Source organism: Eriocheir sinensis, chromosome 61, assembly GCF_024679095.1.
Source record: "Eriocheir sinensis breed Jianghai 21 chromosome 61, ASM2467909v1, whole genome shotgun sequence".
Lineage (NCBI taxonomy): Eukaryota > Metazoa > Arthropoda > Malacostraca > Decapoda > Varunidae > Eriocheir > Eriocheir sinensis.
The window spans coordinates 1,786,233-1,800,078 of NC_066569.1; the positions used below are offsets into that span (position 1 = coordinate 1,786,233).

Below are 13,846 nucleotides of genomic sequence, written 5' to 3' on the forward strand. Positions count from 1 at the left end.
TTGAAACCAAAGGAACGAAAATCCGGAGATCATCCAGTGATCCGCTGATTTTCACGCAGGATTTGCTCAACATTCGTGACAGTGGCCCGCTTCTTTCTTCGTCGTGAATTTCAGTACAACCAACTGCAAACGCCCTACATCACTTGCGGAAGTTTTTGACATCCATGCAAGACTCGCCATACACTTCTGTTAACCCTTTCAGTGCTATGAGCGTCTGTGGACTGTTCAAAGGTTCTCTGCTATGAGTGTCCAGGGATATTTTATATTTGGGCACCTTGTTGGTCACCATGGAGTGCAGTCACGCTCAACCACCTATTATCAGATTAACACCCTCTCCCTACCTACCCATCCACAACCCGGGGGAGGGGCCTAAGGGATACAGGGGGGACCTAAGGTACACACTGACCACGACCACAGAGAAGAGAGAGAGAGAGAGAGAGAGAGAGTTAACCTTTCCATAATGATCTCCCCTCCTCCTCCTCCTTCCCCATCCTCCTCTCCTCCCTCCTTCCTCAAAATATCCTGAAAGGAAGAAAAAAAAAAGTGAAAGAGAGAAAGCAAGAAAGAAATAAGGAAATAAAGAAAGAGAGAAGAAGAATGAAAGAGAAAAGAAAGGGAGAGAAAAAAGAAATCAAGAATGAAATAAAGAAATAAAGAGAGAAAGAAACAAAGAGAGAAGGAAGGAGAGAGAGAAAAAGAAAGAGAAGAAGAATGGGAGAAAGAAAGAAAGCAAGCAAAATAAAGAGAGAAAGACAAAAGAAAGATAAAGAAAAAAAAATGAAATAAATAAAGGAGAAATAGGGAAGAAAAAAAGGGAAAGAAAGAAAGGAAGAAAAAGTAAAAATGAAAGAGAAAAGGTTGAAAGATAAAAGAAGAAGAATGAAAGGGTGAAAGAAAGAAGAAAAATGAAAGAAAGAGAAAAAGGAGAAAGAGAAACAATGAGAAACAAAGAAAGTAAAGAGAAAGAAAGAGAGGAAGAAAAGAGAAGGAGAAAGAAACAAGAATGAAAGAGAGAGGAAGAATGAAATGAGAAAGAGAAAGCAAGTAAAAAAGGAAAAGAAAGAAAAAAGAAGGAGAAAGAAAGAAACAAGAATGAAGTAGAGAGGAAGAATGAAATGAGAAAGAGAAAGCAAGTAAGAAAGGAAAGAAGAAAGAAAGAAAGAGAGGAAGAAAAGAGAAGGAGAAAGAAAGAAACAAGAATGAAGGAGAGAGGAAGAATGAAATGAGAAAGAGAAAGCAAGTAAGAAAGGAAAGAAAGAAAGAGGAAGACAGGAAGAGAGTAAGGCGGGTTGCCACAGCGCGCACTTTTAGGGCCTGACGTGGCACGGTGAGTGCGCACCCAATTCGCGCCAACTCGTGCCCAACAGCCTGGCAGCTCGTGCAGACCTCTTGCCACCAAGTCGGGAAGTCGAGGCAGGTGGCACGACATCGCGTTAAAATTAAAACAGTTTCATTTTTTTCCCGGCGTGATGCGAAGTGGCGGTCGGCCCACCTCGTGCCATCACCTCGTGACACCTCGTACCCTGTTGAGACACCTCGCGCCTATTGGCGCGACGTCGCGCCTGGCGCGCAGTGGTCTGACTCGTGCTACCTGGGCGCGAGGTGTCACGAGGTGTGGTGCAGGGTGGTACGAGGTTAGTGCGAGGTGGGCGCGATGTTAGTCCGAGGTGGGCACGGTTAGCGCGAGGTGGTGGCGAGCTGTATAATTGCCTCTCCGTGACCTGATCCAAGGGGTATAAAAACAGCACCCGTGGGCCACATGGTCACTTATCTCGCAAACACAGACAGAAGAAGAACCCTCCCATCTCCAGCCAACCTTTCCAAGATGCCCAAGAAAGGCAAGCAGCAAGCACCACAGCAGGAGTCTTCCCCGAGTCTGCAGGAGGAAGAAACTGGTGATGTTCCTCCTGAGGTTCCTGACGACACTGGCGTTCCTGATGTGGAAGTGGTGAAGGTACAACCTGTTGCTGGGCTCTCCAGGAAACGCACTCGGCCATCCAAGAAAAGGCGTTCAGGACTACCCCTTGACGACCAACTGAGGGAGATAGCAAACTCGTCCAGTTGCATCCAGAGCTCACGATAAGCGGAACGAGAAGTGGCTGAATCCGGCGTGGAAGGAGAGCCTCTGGAAGGACCTGGCCCAAACTTTCTCGGACTGTTCTCACCAGCAGGTGAAGAAGGTGGTGGACAAGAAGAGAACAGATTTTGGGAAAATCGAGAAGAGGGAGAGCAAGAGTGGATCAGCAGCCAGGCCGAGGACGCAGAGGGAGCAGAAGATCGTCGAGGTTTGGGGCTTCCTGGCAGAGTCACATCGCCCACGAATCGCACCCTAGTGATGACTTGGCAGACAAGGTGACGATCAAGATTCCTCCAGCCATGAGTCTGTCCTATCGGCCCACTCAATTGCCAGGAGGAAGAGGAAGAAGGAACGGCAGGAGGAGGAACTATCCAGCCCACGATCCACCAAATCTACCCAGGAGAGCAGTGCCATCCAAGAACTACTCCAGAGTGCACAGCTGCTAGCTACGAAAACCACCAGTCGAGGGACCTGACGCTGACATCCGGCAGTTTGTTGAATTTATGTACACTCGCCTGAAGAAGGTTTCCCCCATGCATCATGGAGTACTCTTCTCCAAGATCGCGTACATGATCAGCCTCATGGAGGAACCAGTGATGGCCAGGAGTGCTATTAAAGACCGAGGAGGTTGCTGGATTCTGTGCCCATGCCACTAGGAGTTGCGAGCCCATCGCACCTGTGGCAGCCTCCTGCACCGCCTACTCTTGCTCCTGCTCCTCCTCCTCCTCCTCCAGTCTATCATCAGCCGCAGTACCAACAGACCCAGTACCAGCAGCCACATCCCCAATACCAACAACAACAGTACCAACAGCCTCAACAACAACAGTACCAACAGCCTCAACAACAATACCAGCCTCAACAATCAGAACAGCAACAGTTCCTCAGCAGCCACAGCAGCAGGTGCCCACCCCAATACAGTGGGAATCTATACTCGGCTGTTCACCGTCCCCGTCAAGACCCTGCAGCACACAAGTCACGACCACCAAACTCCAGGGCCAGAAGACGAAATCGCTTGGCGAAAAGGCCATAATGTCCCCATGATCGAGACGCCGAAGGGCTACGAGGCGGAGGATAGACAGTAAATGTAAACAAAATAAAAATGTATTGCATATAAAAATATGTTAAAATGTATGAAATAAATATGAAAAAACAACTATATTTTTTCCCTTTTCATTTATAATATAAGTATGGATATAAAATAATAACTGGTAAAAGGAGACATTAAAAACACTTTTTTAATGTTTCCTTTACCAATAAAATATAAACTACAAACTGAATATAAATAATTGGGACATAAATGGTAAAAGAAAAAAAATATACTAAAACTTGGGAAGTTAAGAAATGGATTGAAAATTGAGGATTTGAAATGATAACAGATAAAAGGGAATAATGAAGAGTTGGTAATAAAGAACTTGGAAAATGATAACTGAATATATAAATAAGGTATTGAAATAATAACTGGTAAAAGGTAAAACACTTGGAAAATTAAATCAGAGAATCACACATGGAAAAATACTGTCCCCATAATATATATATATATATATATATATATATATATATATATATATATATATATATATATATATATATATATATATATATATATATATATATATATATATATATATATATATATATATATATATATATATATATATATATATATATATATATATATATATATATATATATATATATATACCTCCGAGTTTAGCGCTTGCTTTCTTCTTGAGATATAGCTAAACTCGAAGTTCGCTAAACTCGGGTATTGAAAACAATGTAAAAGCTTATTCATTCTGGCCCGGGACGAAGCTGATTTTTTTTCCTACCCACTTTACTCCCTTATTTAAAAATACCGATAAATTGGTGGGTGTTTAGTGTGACACGAACACACACACACACACACACACACACACACACACACACACACACACACACACACACACACGTAGCCTCATGGAGGTAGTAAGGGTGGAGGCGGTGTGGGAAGCGACCAGATTTGCCTATTACTTAATAAGTTAATAATTTTTGTAAACATTAAATTCATATTTAAAAAAAATTTTAACATATATTCTATTTTACTCTTATTTCCTTTCCCATTCCCTCCCACCCAAATATGATATTCCTATAAGGTATATAGTATATATTTGAGGGTATAATTCACAGTCAAGGAAGATTAATCGGTTTCTTTATTATCAAATACACAGATAACATTTATTAACACAGCTTATATATATATATATATATATATATATATATATATATATATATATATATATATATATATATATATATATATATATATATATATATATATATATATATATATATATATATTATTTATTTAATTATTGCTCCATCCTTTGTTCGTCTGCTGGTCGTCCTCTTGGATATACCATCCTTTCTTGCCAGGGAACTGCGCCTGCTTCTGATGCATAGTACAAAGCCAGGTAGTCTCGGACGGCCTTTGCTTCTCTCGTTGGATTTGTTCCCGTCGAGTTTGGGCGTTGCATCAGATTTGGTATGTTCCTCCACGATCCATCAATCACGTTATGGTCACCATCTTATGATCGACTTCTTGGGGATGAAAATTTGAGTAGCGGTCCAATATCAGGTTGTGCATCACACACCCACACATGGTGACAATTTTGACAACTGCAGGTCGTTGTAGCATGGTAGTGCCGAAGACTCTAAATCGTGACTGCAGGAGACCGAAAGCATTTTCCACCACACGACGGGCGCGAGACAACCTGTTCTCTGCAAAATCCACGCTGAAAAATAGAACAGGTCAAACTTTAGTAAAATTTTCTCACCCTGTTTTTCTTGTTTCTTTAAAAAAAAAATTTGGTACCTAAATATGCTTTAAACTTCATGAAAATTTTTATGTATACTACCCAATCATTGACAAAGCTACTGTGGAAGTTTCATGGAAATCGAAATAAGATAAGGTACTAAATAAATTATTTTCCTAGAGAATCGAGTTACAGGGTCTTTTTAGGGGGGTTCAGAGATGCACAACATCCATATAACTCATTAGATACCAATGAAATGTACACTTGCATAACACACTCAAGAAAACGAAAACATAATAGTTCCTCACCCTAGCAACAGGAGGGGCAGAAGACAGAGTAGTGGGATGCACACACGGACTTCCCACATCCACTGCAGCAGACCCGGGTTCGTCCCTGCTCTCTGGTGGGGCAGAGGAAGCACCGCTGCCTCTTCTCAGTTTTCTTTTGCTGTGTTGCTGGCCTCTCCTCAGGTGGGACATTGAAAGTGTTACGTATGAGGCTACGGAGGCTGATGCTCAGTCTTGGGATACCAAGGCGCCGCACCGCAGATGGCCTGCACAGCTTCTCTGCCAGAATCTTCGTGTACTGCCTCCTGGTCATTTTCATGTCTGGATGCTTGGCCTGCCACACAATGAATGAATTAACAAGCGCGATGTTTATCATCCCATAAAACAAGCAGACTGGCCATCTGTTGGTCTTGCGGGCGGTGTCTGTAGCGGCACACAACTGGTCGAATGTGTCAACACCGCCCTTGGTCGCGTTGTAAAACATTACGATGTCTGTCTTGTGTCCCTCGATGATGGTGGGTTCGTGGTGGATGGTTGACAGGAGCTGCAGGCGCTTGGTAGGCTTGACTTGGGTGCACTGAAGTGTGAGGTCTCTGGCATGGTTATAGACTGCCAAAGATTCCTTATTCGCCATCTTCATTTTGAGGAGCTCTGCTGGTAGTTCCTTCTTCACCCCGCACGTCCCCACCAGGTGCAGCCCCTTCTCCTGCAGCTTGTCCACCAGAGGAATGGAGGTGAACCAGTTATCCGTGGTGACAGTGCGGCCGGTGAAGTGGTATGCCTCAGTGAGCGTCGTGGTGAAGTACTCCCCTTGAAGCCGGTCTGATGGCGTGCTGCCCTTACCCAGGTAAGGGATGGCGTTCAGCATGTAGTGTGAGTCTGCATCACACGCCATCACAATCTTCAGACCGTACCTGAGGACAAGCAGAAAAAGAATGGTAAGTAAGTTTACACAATACATGGTAAGTATTCAGGTAAGTACATCAAGTAAGTATACGTATATTAGAAATCTTCAGAAAAAGAAAGGTATGTAAGTTTACACAATTCATGGTAAGTATTCAGGTAAGTACATCAAGTAAGTATTAGAAATGTTATATTTGAGGATAGGTAACTTTTATGCAATTATTTATTTATACTCACTTGGCAGGTTTATTCTTGATGTACATCCGAAACCCACAACGCCCACGGAACGACAACAGCTGTTCATCCACGGTGATGTGGGGCCCAGGTGTGTAGAGGGCTTGGCAGTGCTGCACCAACTTTTCCCACAACTCTCGGATGGGTGCCAACTTGTCTGTCCTCACTCTCTGTGCCCTGGTGGTTGCGTCATCAAAGCGGAGTGCCGACAAGATGATCCTGAATCTCCTCTCTGACATGCTGGCCCGGTACAGAGGAATGCCTTCTACGTTGCACCATAATATATTGGAGGAGGTCCTGTTATCTTTCCTGGCTCCTGTCATGAGTAGGATACCCAAGAAGGCCTTCATCTCCATGAGGTCAAGATCCTGCAGGGTGTAATCAGGATTCTTATACTTCCCCCTCATAACATTGGCGACCCTGTCATTAGTGTGCAATGTAACCATAGCCAGCATGTAGTCATCGATGAACTGGTGGAAGTATTCATCAATGTTTTCTAACCCATCAAACACATCGGAGGTTTTTCCTGGAGTGTCGTATGTCACCTGCAACCTGGAAAGATTACTTTTCGAATCAGGCCTCCACACAGTTTTCCTCTTGTCCCTTCCACGTAGTGTTGAGCCCACACTCCTCAGCGGTTGCCCTACAACTGGATTCTGGGGCCCCCTCCTCCGTTTGGATGATCTCACTGCTGTAGAGGGGAGGAGTTCAGCAGAAGGCAGTGGTTGTGGGTCATCCACGTCTTCATCATCATCATCCAGCAACCCACGAGACGTAGATGGAAGAGGAGAGAACACACGGCCACGCTTGGGTCGGTGAGGGGTGGCAGGGGTGGGCTGATCATCAGCAGGTGTAGAGGTGGAAGGCAGAGGTGTAGAGGGCTGGAACAGTGTCCTGCTACGAGTTGTGATGATGGCAGGAGGCAAGAGAGGTGTTGTTGTGGTGGAAACTGTAGTGGTGGGGTAGGCTGCTGTGTTTACACAAGATAAGAGGTCAGGCGAGATAAGGTGGCTGGCTGGGTCAGAGTGGAGAGTGGAGTTGCCAGGTCGTGTATTTCTGCCTCTGCTGCCTCCTCTTGTGTGGTGCAAAGTGTTACCATGTCTGTAGATGAAGGGGAAGCCTCTGGGGTGGCTGCAGGGCTTGATGGAGGTGGGGGAGGGGAGGTACTCCTCGAGGTCCCCTTTTCAGAGGGCCTTGGGGTAGGGTCATCTTCATCTCCCTCCACATCCACGTAAACCTCATCCACCCCCTCGTCAACCTCCCAGTTGTCGGTCCCATCCTCCCCGTACTCACTTCCGTCCGAGTCATCCCACTCCAACAACTCATTTATCTCCTCGTCGGTCAAACTTGGCTTCGACATGATTTCTGTAAAACAAAGCAAAAAGCATGTCTTAGAAAAAAAAATCTTAAAAAAAAAAATAAGGTACATACCTCAATTCTGTAAATGGCATATGTCAGCACAATCACTTACGAACCCCACATAAAAATTTCACTAAGTTATTCCAACAAATGTTATTGTTATGAATTTTATTATCAAAACAATACGCATTTAAATGTACTTACATAACAGTCACAGCTTGTATAATGATGTTGCTGAAATGCAACGCAAGTGGCTCATACACCATGAAGGGAGGGCGAAGTAGCACAGAGACCCTCACAGCTTGACAGCAGGCACCAAACTGAGGCGGCAGGCGAGATGTGGGGTGCCGACGCAGTTTAAATGCCCGCACGCAGGCGCAAATACGCATTTAAAGGAAGTGGCGCGTTGTAAATATACAACATCGATACTCACACAGGGTTAAAAGAGTTAGATTCTGATGTTTCTTGGCAATACAGTGGAGTCGCGTATGGCGCGGTTAATTGGTTCTGAGCAATGGCCGCGCCATAGGAAACCGCGTCACAGGAATAACTAAACCTATGGAGAAAATACAATTTGGTTCTGGCCCTTGCCACTTTGCCCCACCCACACTTTTATTTTTTCGTTCGTTCTACCCCGAGTGCATTGGTAGGCATTATCTGCCCTTTGATGTTGTTCTGTCCAACCCCACGCTCACCACCTTATCCACTCGGCCACCGTCAACACCCACTTCTTCACTCAGTACGTATGGGGAAAATACAATTTGGTACTGGCTAGCCGCCATTTTATCCCACCTGCGCTCACATACAGGGAAAATTCATTGTTTCCCGCCCACCACTATTTTTCCCCACCTGCTCCTACACTCACATATGGGGAAAATACATACACTTTTCTTCACCCGTCACCATTTTACCCCTTCCGTGGAGATGAGGCAAGATGAGGCGCCATGCATGTGCGGGCAGCTGCCAGCGTTTGAGAGAGTGACTCGGGCCGCCCGGACCGCCCTGAGTCCTCTCAAACGCGTGACACCGCAGCTTCCTTTTCATCCTCTGTTGCAAGGAGCTCGTCGACCAGAACAGCTTGTGATGCATGTTTAAACGTCATCAGGAAGATCAGCGGACGCCATTTTGCTGCCAGTGACTGACAACGTTTACTAGCTGTTCTGGCAGCAAAATGGCATCCGCTGATCTTCCTGACATTTAAACATGCATCACAAGCTGTTTTGGGTGACGAGCTCCTTGCAACACAGGATGAAAATGAAGCTGCAGTGGTTAAGCGCCTATCACACTGGGCACTTTTTCCTCCGACCTCCTACCTCCGACCTCCGATTTCAGGCGGTACCGCCGACACCTGCTAGCACACTCGCTTGTTTACATCCTACCTCCAGCTCCAGCAGCAATGGCCAACCTGTTCCAGCTACTGCCCTCCAACTCGAGTAATATTGTCGTCGCAGCACTGCTATCTGACGATTTCATCTTCAAGACAAGAAGAAGAAACGGGCGTGGAGACGGCAGTGGCTTGCAAGGAGAGAGAACCTTGGGGTAGCTAGCAGACTCCTACAAGAGCTTGCGTTGGAAGACACCGAAGGCTACAGGCAGTGGATGCGGCTAGATAAACATCAGTTTCAAGAGCTTCTTAAAATGATAGAGCCCACAATTAGGAAGCAAGACACAAGGCTGCGGAAGGCTGTCGCACCTGAAGTGAGATTGGCAATCACCATGAGATATCTAGCTACAGGTAAGTAAGAGTGGGCTGAAATGTGGTTCAAGTTTGACTGCACTGTACCAAGAAAACACCGTTCCTTTGTGTCATCACCAAGTGGCTTAAACACACCTACATGTCGCCCTGATACCCAATCTCTAGTTCCACTGCATCAAAGATGAGTTCTGGGGGGCGACGTGGACCTATACAGGTGTCATTTAAAATAAGTCCTTTCCCGCAGCAAGTGTAGTAATGATTACAGGTGCACATGGGCATATGCGAAAGAAAAATATATATATATATATATATATATATATATATATATATATATATATATATATATATATATATATATATATATATATATATATATATATATATATATATATATATATATATATATATATATATATATATATATATATATATATATATATATATATATATATATATATATATATATATATATATATATATATATATATATATATATATATATATATATATATATATATATATATATATATATATATATATATATATATATATATATATATATATATATATATATATATATATATATATATATATATATATATATATCAAGTCTCGGGCAGTGCAAAGATAAATAACTATAGAAACCCGAACCTTTGAGCTGGCCATGCACTATGACCCGGTGAAGAAATTCCGTGCACTACATATTCAAAGGCAAAATAGATGTGAACAGTGTGGCCATGCCCATACAATCCATAAACCCCCCACTCTTCTTTCTAGTTTTATGTAAGGAGAACTGACAAAATTTACAGTTGTCACTTGATATTTTCTTTTTGTTTCAGGAGAGTCACAAACATCCCTTGCCTACCAGTTCCGGGTCAGCCAGAACCTCATTTCATCAATCATCCCTGAGGTGTGCCAGGCAATCTACAATGCTCTACAGCCCTTATACGTGGTGGTTCCGAGGACAGAGGAAAAGTGGAAGGAAGTGGCTCAGGGTTTCAACACCCTCTGGAACTTCCCATTATGTGTGGGTGCTTTGGATGGGAAGAGTGTTGATCCAGAAGCCAGCAAATTCTGGATCTTTGTATTTTGACTACAAAGGGGACTTTAGTATAATCCTAATGGCTCTGGTGGACTCTGACTACAAATTCCTGTATATAGATGTAGGCACTAATGGGCGAGGAAGTGACGCAGGAGTTTGGAGTAGGTGCAGTTTGTCTGCTGGACTAGAGAATAATTCAGTAAGCTTGCCACCACCTGAGTTTCTACCTAATTCCAGCACTGAGTCCCCATATGTAATTGTAGGCGACGATGCCTTTCCCTTAAAAACGTACCTCATGAAGCCATACCCTGGATTAGATCAACCAGATGAAAAGAGAATTTTCAACTACCGTCTGTCTAGGGCACGGAGAGTGTCAGAAAACGCCTTCGGGATTTTGGTCAGCAGATTCCAAATATTCCGGCAGCCAATCCGCACATCTCCAGAATGTGTAACAAAAATAGTTTTGGCCTCGGTTGCACTTCACAATTATTTAAGGGTCACATCACGGGATGCTTATGCTCCAGCAGACGGGAATGAAAATACATCTAGCGGTCATCATAGAGGCGTTGCTGGTGTCTTGCAGAACTTTCAAGCGGTGCCCCGAAGACCAGCCAGGGATGCTGTGCAGGTGAGACAAAAACTGATGGCATACTTCAACTCAGTTGGCACGGTACCATGGCAGAGGGAAATGGCACATCTACACTAAAAATGACGGCTGGAGGGGTTGTGTCATTGCAGCGACGCACCCGGCGTATGCTCCCCGTTAGTTAGTGAGTGCATGAGGTGGGATATGTAAAAAGTTGGGAATGTAATGTAAACAGAAAGTAAATGTAAAATTTCTTCTGCATAATTTGGGCTCCGAATCTTTTTTTTTTTTTTTTTTAAGATTCCTTTCCGTGTTTGCTTTCAGATTAATTACCACTGAGCCCACTGGACTCAACCAATGTTGAAAATAAACCTTAAGATAATTGATGTTGATATGTTTAATGGCCTCAGTGTAACAAATATGCTTCATTAAATACCTACATGTTCATTCACAGCCTTTTAGTCCATTGGGCAATAGCTCTCTATGGACTGTTATGCCTAAAGTAGATATTGTTGTGGTCAACTCTTATCACTTCAGGGCATTACATGAATAATACTAACTAATAATAATAATTATGATAATGAGAATAAGAAGTATAATTGAAAGTATACAATTATATATAGGTAATGTCAGTAACAATACTAATAATAATAAAGTTAATACTAATAATAATGCTAATAATAATAATAGTACGTAATAATAATAATTCTTATAATAAAGATTATAATGAAATCAATGAAAAGACTACTAATAAGAATGATCTCCCTAATTTTGATAATTAAAAGACTGATGAGGGGACTTTACTCGTCCTCATCACTGTCTTCCATCAAATCCATGCATTTCCTAGCAAATTTTCGTTGCCATCTAATTCCCTTCTCCCGCATTCTTGCCACCACCATTACCCCAAAACCATAAGCATAATCTTGTACCGCATTATTCTGCCTTAAAACTTCATTTATTTTGTCCCAGAAGACAGAATTCTCAGCGTCATTTGGGGGATAACTTGATCCCCTCTTACGCTTCCTTTGGTTTTGAGTGGTGGGTGGCTCTTCATCCCCTGATGCACCTCTAATAGTAGTGCGCTGCGGCGATGCTGTGCTTAAGTTGTCTGCATGGGGAAGCGTGTCAGGATTACATGCCACCTCGTCCCTGTCGATGGCTCTCCCCGAAGCGCTGCCCTCAATGTCTGGGTTATCAACCGACAGGACCACAGATGCGGGTAACACACTGTCCTGCAACATCAAATATTGCAATTTAATATGTTGCGCCTATATTTGTTAATGGTTGATAAGACACATGAAGGAATACATTAAATAACATAAGGAGAAAATGTAAATAGGAACGATACAAAATAAGAGCTAGATTGCAATACCTATAGTAATAAAGGTATATTATAAGGAAATATTTAAGAAATGGAAAGTGAAGTTGCAACATAATTTCTTGAGGAAGACCAAAAAGCATGCACTGGAATATAATTACATTTATCTTTCAAAACTATGAAAAGAAAGAAAAAAAGTTCAGTATGTGACATTCTTTGCTTACATTGAAAGTAGTTTGTGTGAGGTTGTCACAGGTTGAGGTGTACTCGGTGCACCTCTCAAGGAATTCTAACAAGGGGTACAACTCCCACTTCGGTAATTTGTCGCCTCCGTCCCCACTATGTTTCACGTGTTTCTTTTTCTCTCGCGTGTAGTACTCCTTGAGATTCCCAAACTTCTTGCGGACGTCATCTGAAAAAGATAACAATTTATGATAGTATAAAATACGAAGTGAAGTGAAGTGTCATGCTGTAAAATAATAAGCTTAGTAGAAACACAAACACCTTGTTAGTAGGCAGTGTTGTAAATATATAAGGTCAGGTTAGTGACCCTAGAATAGGCTTTGGCTACCCCCGTACTACGGGAGAACAAGTCATATAAATTAATCTTTATTGCTACCCCTCACCCCAAAAAGGTACATTTCTATGTAAACAAACTCAGCCTTTCCAAACAAAATTCAAATTTCCCTACTGTTTGCTATGTTTAGAACACAATTAAGGCTATCATTACTGCTGGACATTAATATTCTGAAGAAACAGTAATTAATATGTATTGACTAATGAGTGCAAATATAATGCTCCACCCCCCATGGCCACCTAAAGAAAATGTTCATATGTCCGAAAGTTTGCTTGTGTGGGGAGAAGGGAAATAGTATTAATGACTTCTGGTAAAACTGATGATCATAATTGTGTTTACCACACATAAAACACTGGAAATTAGTGACAGAATAGATTGGCTGTGCTAGAGTATTTGTAAAGTAACACCCAAGAAACCTTCTTTGCCAGCATACCCTAACCCTTGTGGTAATGTAGCCTTCTTTGAGAGGGAATGAATATGGTAACAACATAAGGATACATATATCTCTAACTTACCAGCAGTGAATGTGCCAAGTTGTGGGTAGAATGACTTTAGGGTGTCTGCCACTGCTGTGAACAAGCTCCGCCTGAGTCCTTTGCACTTATATTGGGTGTGTGCAGGATCCCACAATACTGGATGCTCCCTCACTGCTTCTATGAGGGTTGTCTCTGCTTCCCTGCTCCAAATCACACACCCTTTACATGTTTTGTTTTCTTTTCACAGGAGCTGCCGATATAAAGGCCTGGCTGGGGAGAAATCCCGAGCCACCTGTGACATCAAGATCAAGATCAAGATCAAGATCAAGATCAAGCAGTGGTCGCCATGTGAGTTTGTTATTGTTTGGTTCCCCGCGAAGTCAACTGAAAGCCTATGTTCTTACACCATAAAGTTGTGTTTTGTTTGTAATACTGTCTATTTATGTTCCATATGTTACTCCAAAATGTGCAATAAATACATTAACCATGGCAAATAGTT

The 13,846-nt window shown here is 42.8% G+C and overlaps 2 protein-coding genes across 2 annotated transcripts in view; both read right to left on the reverse strand.

Annotated features, from left to right (window-relative positions):
• The window catches only part of LOC126986000 (clumping factor A-like), a 200,237-nt gene that overhangs the window by 36,021 nt on the left and 150,370 nt on the right, over positions 1–13,846 (reverse strand). The window lies entirely within an intron of this gene.
• LOC126986090 (piggyBac transposable element-derived protein 4-like) lies at positions 4,797–7,268 on the reverse strand. Its single transcript, XM_050841800.1, has 3 exons — positions 6,297–7,268; positions 5,178–6,070; positions 4,797–4,848 (listed from the first exon to the last, which is right to left on the reverse strand). Exons 1-2 carry the CDS (start codon positions 6,746–6,748, stop codon positions 5,179–5,181), a joined length of 1,344 nt encoding a protein of 447 aa, XP_050697757.1. The 5' UTR covers positions 6,749–7,268; the 3' UTR covers positions 4,797–4,848; position 5,178.

What these genes read in the sequence shown, in the direction of transcription:
- LOC126986090 (XM_050841800.1), bottom strand. Translation starts at nt 6,748, where the DNA reads ATGCTGGCTATGGTTACATTGCACACTAATGACAGGGTCGCCAATGTT. An exon ending in ATCAAGAATAAACCTGCCAA is followed by an intron (nt 6,071 to 6,296) that starts GTGAGTATAAAT and finishes GCTTGTCCTCAG; the next exon opens with GTACGGTCTGAAGATTGTGA.